This window comes from Chiloscyllium punctatum, chromosome 37 (genome assembly GCF_047496795.1).
Source record: "Chiloscyllium punctatum isolate Juve2018m chromosome 37, sChiPun1.3, whole genome shotgun sequence".
NCBI classification, from domain to species: domain Eukaryota; kingdom Metazoa; phylum Chordata; class Chondrichthyes; order Orectolobiformes; family Hemiscylliidae; genus Chiloscyllium; species Chiloscyllium punctatum.
Window position 1 is genome coordinate 45193316 of NC_092775.1, and position 19217 is coordinate 45212532.

Sequence of the window (19217 nt, forward strand, 5' to 3'; positions counted from 1 at the left end):
GCTTTCTTCCTAGCTCTAAAATATAACATAATATTACAGATACAAAACATTGATCATAAAATAATCTTTTATTTCACTCCCATTTAAAATTGACTCTGTTGACATTGTTCATATTAACATTGTTAATAAACAATGAAAGTATATTTGTTAATTGTGTGAATTTCTTTTTAACATTGGTTGTCACAGCTGTCCTGTTCTGTGATCTGCTGGTTCTCAAAACCTTGTTCGCTTCTTCTCCCATACCTCAGTCCTAAAGTCATCTTAGTCTTCCTTCGATTTTTGCCCTTGTGTTCAGTCCAAATCTCCATCCTATTTTTGCTCACTGTTTATACTTTAAAGTCTTTTGTGTTCATTGCTCTTCTGGCTCCCATTCTGAACTTGCACTGGAAACCTAGACTCCAGCTAGTTACTGAAGTTGGTTGACTCAGTTAGATCTGCCTGCACTAACCAATTTCTGCCACTAGATGGAGGTCAATTAAAACTTCAGCAAGTAACTTTAGCATGGATTTATAATAATTTTAGACTCATATTTCTAGAGGCTGTTTTGTTTATGAATGTAGATATTTAGGAATATATGCTATTCAAGTCAACAGTGCTTTAAAATTGTTTTCTGCTTAGCAAGGTCCTGAAATAGCTGTTTGGCATTTTCTTTATATTTTATGATTTGTAATGTTTTGTAAGACATGTCAACAAGGAAACACAGTTCTGCACATGTATGGTACTGTATTTCAATTTTTGCCTTTTTTTCCAAGCAAGAAGTGTTTGAAGGACTCTAACTCCAATTTTAACATTGAAGCATAGATTCCATTCAAAATCACTTAAACTTGTTTCACCTGATCTACAGGGACTCAGCCATAACTTTAAGTGAGGACATATGGTGTTACTTGCTTTTTAAAAATTACACATGGTATAATTTGAGAGCCATATGTTGTACCTCTGTTTTGTTGAAGTGGTATTTGTTGCCCTTTGCTGTTCTTCTTGCTCTGTGATCAGATTTTCCCTCCTCTAGTGAAATGCTCCTCCACAAAAGGTTCCTCCTCATCATGTTCTTTCTGGGATTTCTTTCTGTATTTCTTCTATTTTGAATTATTTGATCACTTGGGTTGCTATGTTTCTAGAGGCTTGTCTCCCACCTTTGGTTTTGTTCTGAATAGTCTTTCCCAGGTGTTTGGGCCTTCCACTCGCTCTACAGATGATCCATACATGCGACCATTCCTCCTTAATTCATGTGGCCACCCCCAGCACCAGCACCATTTCTGTCTGCTTAACATGTCTTCTTTTGTTTCTGTCTCAGTGTGTCAATGTTACTGTCCTGCTCACATTTTAACTAAAGGTATCTGGATAGTTAGTGTCTTCATCTGTCTACTCATGGCTTTGGTAGTGTCTACAGATTGCGATGTGAGCCTACCATTTCTAGTAAGTGCTTCCTATACTTCAGGGTTCATGGAATCCCAAGTTAGTTAACAAATCAGCCTTTCATTTTATTGGCTGTATTTTTCAGTCTTGTTAGAAAGTTATCTATTGTTTAGTCTGTATCCTGTCCAGAGGTTTTGAAGTTCATATCAATGTTCTCAGTGATTGAGTTTTTTCTGGGAACGGATGACAGATCTTCCAGAAATTAGGTCTAGGATTTTGCTGTCCAGTTCAGCGAGTTCCCAGCTGTAAAATACATTTTTAACCCGATATCAAATACCCACATTAGGATATAGCTGGCTCTCATACTATTACTAGTGTTGCTTAGGTGACTACAGAGAGTCTACTTGCACTTTTGCTTAAATTTCTCTATTGCATCTATGACATTATAAGCTTCAATCCAACTGTTTGTGCATTTCTATACCAGAGATATTTTATTTTTCTTTTGCTGGACTCACTCAGTCCTTCTTTTGGAACTAAAGTAGGTCAGCTTTTCAAATCAGCATTAAATTCAATTTAAAAGACTTTTTAAATCATAAGCATGCACTGCTATCATAAGTTGATATGAGTTCTGTGTTAGTTGAATATTCATACTTCGAGATTCAAGGAATAAGAATTGTATCTTGTTTAATTTTGCAGACAGCTGGTACACAAGAAAGATCCCAGTTCAAACTGCACCAGACCAGATCCAAATGATTTGCTTACTCATTGCATTACTTATAGATGCAACTGTGAAAATGTTCTTGGTTGAAACCTTTAAACATAAAGCTTTAGTTTCTAGCTGTTACATCGAACAACACGTAGACAGCAATATATACAAGCATATATAATATTCCCTGGTTGCATCTACTAGCTAGGAATATCTAAGGAAGAAAGAAACTCTATCCATTTCTAACACAATTGTTCTGTTCCTTCACACAATGCAACATCCTGACAGTATCATGGTTCCATTCATCTCCACAGGTAGGTGTTAAAGTCTCTTCTAAAGTGATGAGGTGCTTCCATTGCCCTGTTCCTGGAGAATGTCCTTGCTGATGCCTGTCTGTCTGTCCTGCTCTTTGTGTGGCTTTGGTATTGCTGGGTTGTGAAACTGCCCTTAGGGCTTTGACATATCTGTGGTGCTCTGTCATGTCCATGGGAGCTTACAGTGTATTCCCTTGTCTGCGTGCTGTCTGATCCAGTTTGTGAGCTGCTCAGGAATTCTGGGTGTCCTGGTACAGTTTGACCAATTTTGCTTTTATGGGCCTATTGTGGGTTAGCAAATCTTTTCCCACACTGTTACTTTGGAAAAGAAACTTTGGGACAAGACAACAGAATAAATCGACAATGTAAATACGGATGTGGAAGAAAAACAACAATTTCCTTCCGTGCGTGGCATTAAGTTTAATAGAAGATTAATTGAGAACATTGATGAATTCTTTCAATTCTGCTTTTGTGTGACTCCAAATACTCCAAATGTCAATATATCTACAAAAGTATTGTTACTGGGTGACCGAAGCACCTAATAAAGAAATTAGTGAGAACGAAAAAGTAGCTGCTGAGAATCAAAAATTAGCCTGGGAGGAAATCTCAAGAATATATGAACCAAGTGCCAGATAAGGCCATCTGATCCATCAAACCTGCTCCACCACTTGATAAGATCATGGCTGGTCATTTTGTGGACTCAGCTTCACTTACCTGCCTGCTCACCTAACTCTTAATTCCTTTAATGTTCAAAAATCTATCTATCTTTGCCTTAAAAACATTCAATGAGATAGCTTCGACTGCTTCACTGAACAGGGAATTCTACAGATTCAGAACCCTTTAGGTGAAGAAGTTCCTCTTCAACTCAGTCCTGAATCTGCTGTCCCTTATTTTGAGGCTATGCCCCCAGTTCTAGTTTCACCCATCAATGGAAGCAAACTCCCTGTTTCTATTTTATCAATTCCCTTACTAATTTTATATCCCCCCCCCCCCCCCCCCCCCACCACCGCCATTCTTCTAAATCCCAATGAACATAGTCCCAATCTGCACAATCTCTTCTCATATGCCAACCCTCTCATCTCCTGAATCAACCTGGTCCTTTGTGACCCTCCTGTGCCAGTACATCCTTTCTCTAGAAAGGAGACCAAAACTGTACAGTGCTCACCATCACCCTATACAGCTGCATCATAACCTCCCCATTTTTAAACTCCATCCCTTTGGAAATGAAGGACAATATTCCATTTGCTTTCTTAGTTATCTTCTGCACCTGCAAACTAACTTACTGTGTACCATGCGCATGGACACCCTCATCCCTCTGCACAGCAGCATGCCGCAATTTTTCACCATTTAAATAATAGTCCATTTTGCTGTTATCCTACCAAAATGGATGACCTTACATTTACCAACATTGTATTTCGTCTACCAGACCCTTGTCCACTCACTCAGCCTATCTATATCCCACTGCAGACTTTCAGTATCCTCTGCGCACTTTGCTCTCCAATTCATTTTAGTGTCATCTGCAAAGTTTGACACACTACACTCAGTCCCCAACTCAGAACCATTCAGGTAAATTGTAAACAATCCAGAAGAGGTCTCAAAAAATGTTTGTGCCCTGTTTCAAATGCGATTTCCATGTACAATCGATATGTGTGAAGCTTAGCTTAGTATTTCAAAAATTAATTTTTATGAACTGACTCGATGAAAAAAAGTCAATCATCTGGTGGTACGTACAGAAAATTTGTCATACTTCTGAATTTTGTACTGGCACAAAGAGAACTAGTACAGTGACATAATTAAATTGGCTGAGGTGTGTCTGTCTAATCTTACTTCAAGAATGTCACTTCCAAACATTAGATATTGAAATATTTTTCAATTTGAAACAAGATTACATTTCATGGGTCAGTTAACTCAAGCGATTGATCAGGACAATTGATTTTAGTGATCAAATATGCTCTGTTTCACTGAAACCTGGTTAATTTCAGATATTCCCCGGGTCATGCAGATAATATTGTTGAACCTCATCAACCTAATCAGCATTGATCTGCCACCACTACAAATACATCCTGAAGAGGAGGCAACTGCATCTGGATAAATATTAGTGTCAAAATTTTCATTTGGGCTAACATTGAATGACTGTGTGTAGCTGTTGGGCCCTTCTATCTGCCCTGCAAGTTCAATCAATTCCCACATGATTTTGGTATATATTCTATCATCTGCCAAAGCAGAGAAGTGTTGCTGATGAATCCAAGAAATGTCTGTTCCTTCCCTCGATTCACTGATAATCGTTCTTGATGATATTAATTGCTGTGGGTGGAATCTTATAGGGATCTGAGTAATGTGGACTACACTGAGATATATGGTTGAATCAGATGAGAAAGTGGGAGCACCTTGCATTCCTGACCTACACATCCCAACCCCCCTCCCCCCTCCATCTCTTATGCTTTTCACAAGTCGTTTGGTGAGTTTCTCACTAAGCAACAGAGAGTTTCCAATGAAGGGATTTATAGTTTGTGAAACACCTTGTATGATGGCCCAACTTGCCCGTCGAGAAAACTCGCAGTGGAAACCTGAGGGAGTACTTAGCAGATTCAGCACACTGCTTAATCCGAATGACCTCCATGTTGTATACAACCAAACATCCATGGCACCAGCTACATGCAGTCCTAATGCATGGACATTGGCATCCAGCATCTGCCAACTCATCATGACCATCATGGGACCTCTCTGAGATATAGGCAGGCTGCTTATGAAGGACAAACCTACATCGCAGGTCTCACCGGCAACAAGCATTGAAAGGCTGCTACAGGGATATTTTATGCACATGAACAGGAATCCTGCTCTTGGGTTGGACCAGGCTGCAGCTCAGGACCCCTCACTTGCACTCTTAATGCTCATTCACTTAGCATCTATCTGCATGCTTGCACCATCCATGCCATACCTATGAATGCTTTGCTGCTTCAGCCAGAGCAGAATACTTGCAGTGCTGACATATTGATATTGTCTTTACTGCAGACACAGACAGGGTCCTTCCCATTAGGAGTCTGGTGTGTGCGGGTAGGGGAGTGAGTAAGGAATCATCTTGATATTCCCTGCCATTGTTTGCTTTTTTCTAGATGCAAAGTACTACTGGAAAATCAAATGTCTACAGCTGCCTGCATGTCAAATACTCTACATATTTATTCAACCAAATGGCCATGTTGGATACGGGGTGGGGGCTAGTCCTCGGTCTAGCCACGTGGGAGGGCGAGGGGGGCACTTTTGGTTGCGATGGTCTCAGCACCGTCAGTTATGGGCACAATCCAAATACAGTCGAAGGGTTTTACAGTGGTTAGTGATCCATGGTCAGGGGACTGTCTCAGCACAGTACAGGAAATGTTCAGCAGTCAGTCTTGTAAGGATAACTTCAGCAGTCAGTGGAGTCATGCAACATCAGTTGGGGAAATGCAGAGACAATGGTCAGGTGTCTGGTCAGTCATGGTCAACCACATCCAAACTTGATCAGAGATCTGGGGCAAGTGCAGTCCTGGCCGTCCACTCATTGATTCTTAAGAACGATTCAAACTGGGCCTGTAGGGGTATTACTGCCAGAAGGGGTGGGGGGGGGGGGTGTCAAAGCTGGGGAGGTGAGTGCAGTGGGGAAACAGTGGCATTCATAGAGGCATGGACTGCAATGGTGTCACAAGCGACTCAAGGTTTATGGGGGGGGGGATTGTGTTTGGTCAGTAAAACAGCATGGCAGGGTATGGTGGGCTATGGGAGGGACTGTAATTCCCAGTTGTTGTGGACCAGACCAAACACCCTTCAAATAAAACAAGGAGATAGTCTAGATCTAAAATTTCTGTTATTTAAAGGCAAGTGTAAAGTGTTGTGTTTCTATGTAATTCAATTGGTCACACTACTCAGCTTTAAGCACTTTATTGTTACCCTATTGTTAAAATACAAACAAAAGAAAGAAGAACTGGAATAGCTTAACTCTATTAGAAAACTTAAAAGAATAATACATTATTTAACTTAAAAATCTGGAAATAAAAGTCTAATGATGACCATGATTCCATTCTTGAATGTTGGAAAAACTCCACTGGTTTACTAATGTCCTTTAGGGAAGGAAACTGCCATCCTTACCTGGTCTGGCCTACATGTGACTCCAGACCCACAGCAATGTGGTTGACTCTTAACTGCCCTCTGGGCAATTAGGGATGGGCAATAAATGATGCCTAGTCAGCAATGTCCTCGTCCTATGAATGAAAAAATATTTTAAAACTACTAAAGAGCAATTATAGGTGGCACGGTGGCTCAGTGGTTAGCACTGCTGCCTCACAGTGTCAGGGACCCGGGTTCAATTCCTGCCTCAGGCGACTGTCTCTGTGGAGTTTACATGTTTTCCCTGTTTCTGTGTGGGTTTTCTCCAGGTGCTCTGGTTCCCTCCCACAATCCAAAGATATGCAGGCCAGGTGAATTGGCCATGATAAATTGCCCATAGTGTTAGGAGCATTAGTCAGGTGTAAATATAGGATAGGGAATGCATCTGGGTCAGTTCCTCTTCAGAAGGTCAGTGTGGACTTGTTGGGCTGAAGGGCCTGTTTCCATACTGTAGGGAATCTAATCTAATATAGTAACATCCCAAAAAGACACCCTTGGCAAAGGGCAAATTCAGTAAAATGTGATTCTGACAGTGGAACAGAACCCATGAGTTTAGCTGTAACACAGAGAGAGATAACAGTTTCAACAATCAGCTTCAAAACCCCAGCAACTACTGAAAGCTAAACTAAAACCCTGGTTCTGTGGGAGCCTGTTTCCACCCATTCATGCTGCTTCTCTTGTTCCAACATTTTTAAAAACAAATCCCAAGCCCTCCCAAACTATTTACTTTATTAGTTTGGACAGACCACTCTGTACCTCTGTCTCAACTCTCATCACATAAACAAACCAGGACAAAATACGCCCCTTAAAGCCTTTTATTATCACACCTCCCACTTTAAAAGATGAACCATCAATATTCAAAGATGGCTTCATTTTTAAAACCCTTTGCTGTTATGCTATTAGTGCACTACAACACGTAAAAATTACATTGACTCTAAGCATGCAAACATTCAACACTATAGTCCATTTTGGTCCATTTCTTCTGCTACCAAACACCTTTGTCTTTTTCAATCAAAGTCATGACAACACGTTGGCAATTACATTCTCTTGTCCTGCCATGTGTATAATTTTCAGATTAAATGGTGGCAACATAAATTTTGAAATGTTGCAACATCACCATCACACTCAAGGTTTCCTTCTCAATTCTGGAATATTTCTGTTGATAAATATTCAACTTTCTGTAAAAAGTACCCAGTCAATCTTTCTATCTTCTCATCATCTTCTTTCAAGACTACTGCACTGACATGCACATCACTCTCATCGATAGCCACCTTGAATGGCTCTGTGTAGTTAACTCTTGCTAACACTGGAACGGTGATGAATGCAGTTTTCCACCGCCACACTTGTCGAATCTGACTCTCCAACATCTGCAGTCCTCATTTTCTCCTACAGCTTTCAGGTTGTCAAATATCTTCTGATACATCCATCCACTAAAGGTTTTTACATCTCTTCAACAGGTCAGTCAGTGCAAAAATTCAATATGAATTTCTGATAAAATCCACTCAGTCCTAGGAATCATAGTACTGCCCTCTTTGGTGATGGTAACGTTTATTTCACTTCCCATGGGGCCATCTGTCCATGTCCAGTTACATGACTTGGGCTTTTGCAAACTCACTCTTAGTCAGGTTTATCACCATGCCTCCTTATGCCAATTAAATAATTCTGTTAGATGCTCCAAATGTTCCTTTTGTGTGTGACTAAAAATTACCAGTTCATCTATGTAAACCACTTAGTTGGGTAATCCAGAAATAACCTTTATTGGTTAGTCTTTGAAATGAGGCTGGTACATTCGTCATACCAAAGAACTTCATGATTTTAAATCATGATAATTTTAACTTTAAACTGGTATAGTCCATTCAGTGTCACAAAAGTTGAGGTTGCCTTCATTCTTTCAAACAGAGGTACCTGCCAGTATCCTCTGAGCAAGCCCAACTTTGAAACATAAATTGTTTGTTCCACTTTCTCAATACAGTCTTCCAAATGTGGAAAAGGATATGAATCAGAGTTTGCAATTGCATTGACTTTGCAATAATCCACACATTGTGGGCGGCACGGTGGCACAGTGGTTAGCACTGCTGCCTCGCAGCGCCGGAGATCCGGGTTCATTTCCCGCCTCAGGCGACTGACTGTGTGGAGTTTGCACGTTCTCCCCGTGTCTGCGTGGGTTTCCTCCGGGTGCTCCGGTTTCCTCCCACAGTCCAAAGATGTGCAGGTCAGGTGAATTGGCCATGCTAAATTGCCCGTAGTGTTAGGTAAGGGGTAGATGTAGATGTAGATGTAGATGTAGATGTAGGGGTATGGGTGGGTTACGCTTCGGCGGGGCGGTGTGGACTTGTTGGGCCGAAGGGCCTGTTTCCACACTGTAAGTAATCTAATCTAATCTAAAAAACATAATCGTTGGGTACATCTGGTTTTGGCACCATTACGATGGGTGAACTGCGTTCCCTGTAATTAACTTTGATCATGTCATCTCTAAGCATACTTTCAATCTCTTTTTGAACCTGTGCCAATTTTAGATATTAAGTCTATAAGGATTTGCTTAATTGAACCAGCATTTCCTACATCATGCGGAACCATGTTAGTACTTCCCAGCTTATTCCCACATCTCTTTCCATGAGACTACAATAAGTCTTTCAGATAATTTTGATTTTCCTCTGGTAGGTAACTCAATAATTAATTACACTTTTTGAGAACTTCCTCATTGTCCAATTTAATTTGAGCACTGCCGAATGAGAATCATTTGAACTTGGCTCTTCACTCTGTGTTGTAATCAGTACCACATTGTCCTTTGATTTCCTTTCCTATTAAAATATATTTTGAGTATATTCACACAATACACTTAGACATTGAACATGGAAAAGTATAGCACAGAACAGGCCCTTTGGCCCACGATGTTGTGCTGAGATTTAATTCTAATGTAAAACATAGTAACTTAACCTACGCACCCCTCAACCCACAGTTATCCATGTGCATGTCCAGCAGTCGCTTAAATGTCCCCACTGAATCTGCTTCCACCACCACAGCTGGCAACGCATTCCATGCATTCACAACTCTCTGCGTAAAGAACCTACCTCTGATGTCTCCTTTATACCTTCCTCCTAACATCTTCAAACAATGACTTCTCGTACCAGTCAATCCTGCCCTGGGAAAAAGTCAATGGCTATTGACTCTATTTATTCCTCTCATTATCTTGTATACCTCAATCAGGTCTCCTCTCTTCCTCCTTCTCTCCAGAGAGAAAAGTCCGAGCTTATTCAACCTTTCTTCATACGGTAAGCCCTCCAGTTCAGGCAGCATCCTGGTAAACCTTCCTTGCACCCTCTCCAAAGCCTCTGTATCTTTCCTATAGTAGGGCGACCAGAACTGTACACAATATTCTAAGTGTGGTCTCACCAGGGACTTATAGAGCTGCAGCAAAACTTAGCGGTTCTTAAACTCGATCCCCCTGTTAATGAAAGCCAAAACACCATTTGCTCTCTGAACAACCCTATCCACTTGGGTGGCAACTTTGAGGGATTTATATACTTGAACACCCAGATCCCTCTGTTCCTCCCCACTGCCAAGAATCCTGTCTTTAATCCTATATTCAGCATTCAAATTCGACCTTCCGAAATGCATCACTTCGCCTTTATCCAGGTTGACCTCCATCTGCTATTTCTCAGCCCAGCTCTGCATCCTGTTTATGTCACGCTGCAGCCTGCAGTAGCCTCTATACTGTTGACGACATCTCCAATCTTTGTGTCATCTGCAAATTTACTAACACACCCCTCAACCTCCTCATCCAAGTCATTTATAAAAACTGCAAACTAGTTTAAAACTTCTCCCACCCAGGACATTTGTGCCTGTCCAGTTCAGGTGCAACCTGTCCTTCACGTACAGGTCCCACCTTCCCCAAAAGGTATCCCAATGGTCAAGGTATCTGAAGCCCTCCCTCCTGCATCAGCCTCGCATCCACATGTTAAGCTGCATTTGCTGACTGTTCTTCATCTCACTATCTCGTGGCACCGGTAGCAAACCTGAGATCCCTACTCTACTCGTCCTGCTCTTCAGCTTCCAACGTAACTTTCTGTAGTCACTTTTTAGATCCTCAATCCCTTTCCTGGCTATATCTTGTGTGAGATTTCCTTCTATGTGGCATTCTTGTCAAATAATTCACCTCACTCAATTTCCTTTTGATTTGATATGGCCCACTTTAAAAGTTCACCTCCCATTGATAGTAACGCTAACACTTGAACTCCAGTAGCAAAATAATGAATTTTTGACCTCTTGTCTGCTTCCTGTTTCATTATATGCTCTGCTATTTTTAAATGCTGTCTAGCCAACTCACCTGCTGTATTTAATCTCTCCTTAAAACTTGACACATAGTCCAAATATGTAGTGATAATGCATGTACAAATAACTTCTATCCCATCTTAACTCAAACTGCTTCTACATCCTGAGTTTCCTAAACTTAGGTCATCCCTCTCTATTGTGCTGTTACTATCATTATTTACTGTCTTCACCCATCTATCTTTTCCTAACTTCCTGTTCTTTCTAAATGTCTTGTACCCTTCAATATTTAGGTCCTAGTCTATGTCATCTTGCAACTACCTCTCTGCAACGGTTGTCAGATTGTACTCAATTATTTCTATTTGCACTACCAGTTCCAACTATTTTGATTTGAATGCTATGTGCGTTCAGATGAAGAACCACTGATGAAATTTTACTGTTAGATTTGTCTTCTCTATTCCTTTTTTTGGTCTGTTTGTCATTTCTCTTATTAATATCCTTCTTTCTTGTCTTGTCTCCACTCTTTGATTTCCTAGTACTTCCAAAATTTGATTCACACCCCCACACTATTTATTTTATAGATCTTTCTACTTTCCTTGTTATGTGGCTTGCTTCAATATTAGTGTGGCACTGGAAAAGCACAGCAGGTCAGGCAGCATCTGAGGGGCATGGGCATAAGGAATGTGGGGGGGGGGTGGTAATGTGGGCTGAGAGATAAATAGGAGTGGGGATAGGGCTGGGGTAAGGTAGCTTAGAAGATGATAGGTAGATGCAGGAGGGGGTGATAGGTTGGAGTGGAGGACGGAATTGATAGGTGAGAAGGGAGATGGACAGGTGGGATCGTTCAAGAGGGTGGTGCCGAGTTGGAGGGTTGAATTTGGGATGAGGTGGGCAGAGGGGAGATGAGGAAACTGGTGAAATCGACATTGGCAGAAGATGAGATGTTCTTCCTCCAGGCGTCAGGTAGTTAGGATTTGGCAGTGGAGGAGGCCCAGGACTTGCATGTCCTTGGCAGAGTGGGAGGGGGAGTTGAAGTTATTGGTCACAAGGCGGTGGTATTGTTTGGTGCATATGTCCCAGAGATGTTCTCCAAAACATCCTGTGAGTTGGCATCTTGTCTCCCAAAGTAGAGAAGATCACATCAAGAACAACAGACACAGTAGATTAGGTGTTTGGATGTGCAGGAAAATCTCTGCTGGATATGGAAGGATCCTTTGGGGTTTTAGACAGGGGTGAGGGGGTGGGGGGGGGGGTGGTTTTAAGTGCAGATTTTACACCTCTTGCGGTGGCAAGGGAAGGTGCCAGGAGTGGAGGGTGGGTTGATGAGGGCCGTGGACCTCATGAGGAAGTTACAGAGGGAATGGTCTCTACAGAATGCTGATAGGGCTGGGGAGAGAAATATATTTCTGATGGTGGGGTCTGACTGTAGGTAGCAGAAATGGTGGAGGATGATGCGTTGGATCTGGAGATTGGTGGGGTGGGAGGTGAGGATCAAGGGAATACTATCCTTGTTGTGCTGGAGGGGTTGGGGGGGGGGGGAGTTCAAGGGTGGGGGTGCAGGAAGTGGAGGAGGTGCCACATGGCATCAATGTCAATTTCACCAGATTCTTCATCTCCCTCCTCCCACCTCATCCCATATCCAGCTGTCCAATGCAGTACCTCCCTCTTGAACTGTCCCACTTGTCCATTGTCCTTCCCACCTATCTACTCCACCCTCTTTTCCAACCTATCACGATCACACACCATTCACATCTACCTATCACCTTCCAAACTACCTTCCCCCAACCCCACCCCTCTTCCTATTTATCTCTCAGCCCACTTCTCCCCCACACATTCCTGATGAAGGGCTTATGCTTAAAACGCTGACTTTCCTGCTCCTTGGATGCTGTCTGACCTGTTTGTGCCACACTGATGGTCTCTGATCTCCAGCATCTGCAGTCCTCACTTTCTGCTTGCTAGAATATTAGTCTCAGCACAGTTCATGTGTGGAGTATCCAAATGTTACAAATCCCATTTTCTGTACAACTGGTACAGGATACTCATGAACTGAAACCCACTTCTACTGCACCAGGTCTTTAACCTTATGTACCAATGTCCATCACATATGGCTCAGGTAATAATCTTTCATGCTAATTTAATGCCTAGCTCCTCACCTTTCCTTGTCCTGCCTTTGGTGCAGTTCCTGCATGGAACCTTCTTGTCGCATTGCAAATTCTTCTCTAGCCCTCACAATGCTGGCACTGGACAGGCAGTGCAGCCTTTCCTGCAAAGAACAATGTCAATACCCCTCATGATATTGTCCCCTCCTCTCGCTACATTTCTTTTCCTCCCTCCATTTGAATGGGTTCCAGTACCATGGTGCCACGGCCATTTAACTTATTCATTCTGCAGTCCTCCTCTAAGCAAGCTGAAAGAACCTCAAACCTGTTGGACAGTTGCAAATGCTGAAGTGCTTGCATTCCTATTTTCAGCATCCATACGCTTGCCTCAGCTTCTCCATTGTGATTAAGATACCCTGCGTTCAGGAATATGAACCAAATATCTTCTGATACCAAATATCTAAATTTCTTTTCCTCTCCCTGATGTGTCACAGTATTTGTGGCTTGGTTGCTACACAGTGACTGAGCTCAGAATTTCCGATTTCAAAGCCATTTTATTGTATGTTTTACTTCTGGAGATAATTTCAATACAGCCCCATCTCAAAAATTCACAACCCAGTACTTTCCAAATCTTATCATCACACTAGAATGGAACTAGCAGTAACTTGATTAAATTATGCTAATCAATTTTGTGTGTGATTTGGGGATACTTCAGAGTGAAATAATATAAATAGACATTCCATTTCCAGGTTATGAACTGTGCATATATTGGTATCATGTGTGTCTTGGAAACACAGAAATAGAGATAAATAAAGGGCTGACAGAAAAAGTAGAAAGTCTTTTAAACTTTGTAGTAAATATTTCAAAGCAATTAAGTAATGTGTGCAGATTGTTTGTTTTGATTTGTCCTATATACATCTGATATGTCTAATAATGGAGTACAGTATTGTGGACAGCTATTAAATGTGATATTACACATTTACCAAGCACTTGATGTTTTGATCTGATGAAGATATTAGGGAGCTTGACCCCACCAATTCAGGCTGCTATCTAGTGTCCCAACTTTTTTTGAAAAGAAAAACCCCAAAGCCCCTCAAGTTGTTTATTTCATCGACTTTGAGCTGACTGCTCCGTGCCTCTTTCTCAACGTTTCTCTTTGTAAAGAAAAGGGCAAAGTACTCCTCTTAAAGCCATAGTTTTGTCACGAACTGATGAGCGCCTCACCCCAAATAGATAGTTAATATGCAAGATTTGTTGTAGAAGTTGCAATAGTGGGGCAGCACGGTGGTTAACACTGCTGCCTCACAGCACCAAGCACCTGGGTTCGATTCCAACCTCGGGTGACTGTCTGTGTGAGTTTTCTCCCACAATCCAAAGATGTACAGGTTAGGTGAATTTAGCTTGGGTGTTCAGGAATGTGGAGAATAGGTGCATTAGTCAGGGGTAAGTATAGGATAAGAGGGTAGGGGAATAAGTCTGGGTGGGTTACTATTCGGAAGATCGGTGTGGACTTGTTGGACCGAAGGGCCTGTTTCCACACTGTAGGGATTCTAAGTGAGCAGAAATATATTCATCAACTCAAACTTTGCACTACTTTATAAGTCAATTCACTTTGTCATTAAACTTTAAAAACATGAACCTGTTGCTGCTTCCGGAGAGCAATTCTTGAATATATTTCTTTCACCATTTGATGAAAGATCACAGAATGGTTGAGGTGTGTATTAAAGTTTAACGCTTTAAACTAGTGTTTTCTTTATATTATACTTTCCACAATTTTTCAGAAATTTGAATCCAGTGACTCCCTATTCTCGTAATGTTGAAGTGGCTGATATTTCTTTCCTTAAAGAAAAGGGCTTTCAAGTTTTATCGAGATACCTCAGATTTTCAAATTGACCGGAGCTATAAGCCAATATCATGAAAAAGAAAAAGATGCAAGACACTTGAAAGTTGAGTACAAAATAGCAGTAACACCCCATTAATTTGCTAACATTTTGCAGAACACAACAGTACAATCAATATCGAAGTCATTGATCAAATACTAATTACTTTCCAGCGCCACCATCGTTCTACCTGTGTAACTCATCACGTATTGTATTAGGACAATTTACCAAATCTGCAGCTTGAGTAGAGTGTACTTTGCAAGTCTTAATCAAAGATATTGGTTGTTTTTAATCACTTAGTTGTTCTGCTAAAGTTTTTACAGTAATGATTTGATGACTTTAAGGATCTTATTGCTTTTTTTTTCTCTGTCGTCAGATTAGAAAACACCACCATGGCGGTGGGCAAATCGTTGCACTGTTGGTTGATGCAGGGAACATGGTAAACCTGTGAAAGTCGCTACAGTTTGCTCTCTCATTAGACAGAGGGGAGCTGGAGTGAATTGAGCCTGAAAAGGCGAAGGTGAAAAGGCAGAGCGTTCATGGTGACTTCAGCCAGAACCGGTGTTGCTGCTGTCACTCTGTATTCCGAAGGAGCTGTCCAGCCAAGTCGGCAAACTAATGCTGGATATTTGTTCAAATATTTGAAAGAGTACTCGAGCTGTGCCTGTGTTGCCAAACTTAAGCATCATACACAACAAAGATAAGAAATAGGAACAAGTGTAGGCTATTCAGTCCCTGGAATCTGCTTAAGACATTTGATAAGATAACACGGATCTGACTGTGACCTCTACTTCTTGTCTAGCCCCATCTCCTCTGACTCCCTTTTGGTAAACATGGTAACATCCTATTTAATGTTATTGTTGTACAGCATTTTTTTTAAGGCTCTTTCTTTTCAGGAGCCCACATTTTGAAACAATGTTGGCAGTGCTTTCGTCTTTAAAAGGAGTTCCTTACATTTTGCGCTTATTTATTTGTTTAGGACTGATGATGCATGAGTGAAACTTTGGAGAATTGGCGACAGAGGTTCGGAAGGAAAAAACAAGGGGTTACAGATGAAATCGCAGCGGATTGGACGTCAGCAGAGCTGGAGAGGCAGACGCTACTGGAACAATCCCACATAGGCAGCTGCAGAATCAGACTCCCCCCGACAGTTGTGAACAACTGAGCGTGGACACCCACCGAATCTCCCAACTGCTATCTACCTTAAACAAAACAGCAATTTATCCGATCTGAAACGAAATCCATCAATGGCCTCCAGCGAATTGCTTTTTCAATGGATTTTCTGAGGGGTTGCAAGTTTTACAACTGAGAGCGCATGCTTGGAAGTGAATAAGATGGTCTGTTATTGATTGCATGATATTGGACATTCGGTGTGGATGCAGCAAAATTCAGACAGTTGCTAAATTCCTTTAAAGCTATAATGTGATTTGTAACTATGTCTTCATGTTTGCGTAGGTTATGCCATTGGAAGCACAACTTGAAACGATGAAGTGAATCCTCGGAGAAAGGTGTTTTATTCTTTTTGCCAGTGAAATGGGGTATGGTGCGTTGCCTATGGCAACTTGAGAAGATCAAATTCACTTTCGTTCGGGGCAGGTTCACGCAGGAACCAAACTGGTTTTTATTGCGGCAGCCGGAGATTCTATTAAGCCCTGCTAAAAACAACTGAGAGACAACAGGTAGCGCGGATTCTGTATTGCAAACTGTGCTCGCATAAGAAGACACACTTTTATCGAGCGTCTTAATTGAATTTGTGCTGTCGGTATTAACGCTGATGCTTTTTGCGAATAGTCTCCGTTTCAGGAACACAGGCCCAGCAGACGATTATTCACCATGGAGAACATTTCAGACACACGGGCTCGGACTAGCCCCTGTCACGGTTCGGGGGATTTGTGTGAGTTTTCCAACGGGACAGACACTAACTTCACTCTACCTGAGCAGTACCCAGATTTCTACATCGTGCTCCCCGTGATCTATTCTGTGATCTGTGCTGCTGGGCTCACAGGCAACACGGCTGTGATTTATGTCATTCTCAAAGCTCCTAACATGAAGACAGTGACGAATATGTTCATTTTAAATCTGGCGATTGCAGATGATCTATTCACCCTGGTGCTGCCCATCAATATCGCGGATCACCTGCTGTACTACTGGCCCTTCGGGGAGATCATGTGCAAGCTCATCCTTTCCATTGACCACTACAATATCTTCTCCAGCATTTATTTCCTGACCGTGATGAGTGTAGACCGCTACCTGGTGGTCTTGGCCACCGTGCGCTCCAAGAAGCTGCCGCAGCGCACTTACAGGACGGCCAAGATGGTCAGTCTCTGCGTCTGGCTCCTGGTCACCCTCATCGTCTTACCCTTCACCATCTTCGCCGAAGTCTACACCGATCCCATGAACAGGAAGAGCTGCGTCCTGGTGTTCCCCAGACCAGAACGCGCCTGGCTCAAAGCCAGCCGCATCTACACCCTGATCTTGGGTTTCGCCATCCCAGTCTCCACCATCTGCCTGCTCTACACCATGATGCTGTACAGGCTGAGGAACATGCACCTGAACTCGAACGCCAAAGCCCTGGACAAAGCCAAGAAGAAGGTGACACTGATGGTCTTCATCGTGCTGGCCGTGTGTCTGTTCTGCTGGACTCCCTTTCACCTCACCACCATTGTCTCTCTGACCACGGATGTTCAAGAGACGCCTCTTGTGATTGGGATCGCCTACTTTATCACCAGCTTAAGCTACGCCAATTCCTGCTTAAACCCCTTTCTGTACGCCTTTCTGGACGACAGTTTCCAGAAGAGTTTTAAGAAATTATTGGAGTGCAGAGCAGCGTAGAAGGGAAATTAAAAATAAATAGTTAGGTCGGGGTTTGACTAAAACCGGGCCTTGATCTTACCAAGTGTAATTGTTTTAATATAAACGAGACAGTGCAAAACTAACTAGAAACTTCTCTCCCGCTACCTCTTGTTGCAGGCAGCTTTATTCGGCTCATTAAAAATCCGAGAGAATTACAGCTTTTTGTGGCTGATGCTAAATGGTACCATTTGTGAAAGGTCACTCCGGTAACACCCACCAAGCTCGGCAATAAATCCCCCCCCCCCCCCCCCCCCCGAGGGAATTCGAACAGAGAGAAAACGTTTTAACTTATCTCTCCTCGTGTTGACTCTGACCCTCGGCAATGATTCTACATTCATTTGAAATGTCTCTCTGTCTGTGGGCTGAGTCAATAAGGGTGAGAGTTAAATTAACTTTTTATTTCGGTAGCCAGGAACGTAATGACGGCAAACATTATGTACGTGCAGGATAGGAAGTATTGTACATTTAAAAGGGTCAGTGATAGCATCGATATGCTTCATATCTATAACTCTAACTATATATAATATAAAACTCTATAGTGGGAGACCGCATGTTGAATTCACTGAGTTCTGAACCTTGCCTCCTGAATCTCTTTATGATCTAAAAGTTGTTGCACTTCCTCTTCCCTACTACTCTTCATGTGTATTAATCTTAGTTAGTCAACATGTAAACCCTATGGCTAGTAGCTTGTTCTGCTGTTGAATTTTCATTGTCCTTAACTCTCGAATCATGTGAATAAACCTCGCTGAGAATGCATTTATGCCTGCTATATTGTAAATCCTGGAGTATGGAGTGCATGAATTAAACATATATTGGAGTGAAAATCAACCCTTAAATAAAATACCATTGTTTTTAACCAATATGTTTGCACTTCTTCTTATATAATGGAAGTCATGTGCTTTAGAAATTTGAACAGATGTAAATGTTCAGAGTTCAAATCCAAAAAAAATATAAACTGAGTTAAAACTCTAAAAGTTTGTGGGAAATTATCGAATATGCAAGTGATAGGACAACTGCAAACACAATCAAATATGTTATCATTATTTTCTTGTATTTTGTTCGCAAGAATCACCAAATATATCATTAGCAATATTACAAGACCCATTCGTGATTCTTACTGAAGTTAAACCTGCTACCATTTGTCGACAGACAGTGACGTCACAATCATCGCTGACCCATGGGTCAAGCGTTCTGATTGGCCTATGATCAGTTATTTAAAATATTTTGTCTTAAAGTTTCTAGTGAATTAAATTCTTCTGTTGAAGAGGATCAGATTTTTTGGTTGAACGTGGAACTAAGTTAGAAAGCAGGAGTGCCTGCATTTTCTTGCTGCTGCCTAAGGTGTAGCTCATTCAGTGAATGTTGCAGCTGCACGTCAGGGGTTGATGGCCCCACCTACCCATGAAGATGGATAATTAGGTCCAATAAAGTGCCAGACAAGGGCACACTTCATTTGTGACGTGGGTTTTCCAGGCAGGCTGCCAGATTGCAGGCATGGCCAGTGAAATACCAGTTGGGGAGGAGAGGCAAAAGCATATCCAGCAAAGCAGCTTACCTTGAATCACTGGGTAGTTTTTAGATTAGCTTCCCTACAGTGTGG

General features: G+C 41.9%; 1 protein-coding gene across 1 annotated transcript; it reads left to right on the forward strand.

Annotated features, from left to right (window-relative positions):
• Nucleotides 1-15882: 15882 nt before the first annotated feature.
• On the forward strand, nucleotides 15883-17856 carry npbwr2b (neuropeptides B/W receptor 2b). The gene is made up of 3 exons (XM_072556735.1): nucleotides 15883-16101; nucleotides 16220-16443; nucleotides 16556-17856. The coding sequence occupies exon 3, from the start codon at nucleotides 16598-16600 to the stop codon at nucleotides 17594-17596; it is 999 nt and encodes a 332-aa protein (XP_072412836.1). The 5' UTR covers nucleotides 15883-16101; nucleotides 16220-16443; nucleotides 16556-16597; the 3' UTR covers nucleotides 17597-17856.
• Nucleotides 17857-19217: the final 1361 nt, after the last annotated feature.

Excerpts from the sequence above, each read along its gene's own strand:
- npbwr2b (XM_072556735.1), top strand. The coding sequence starts at position 16,598 with ATGGAGAACATTTCAGACACACGGGCTCGGACTAGCCCCTGTCACGGT.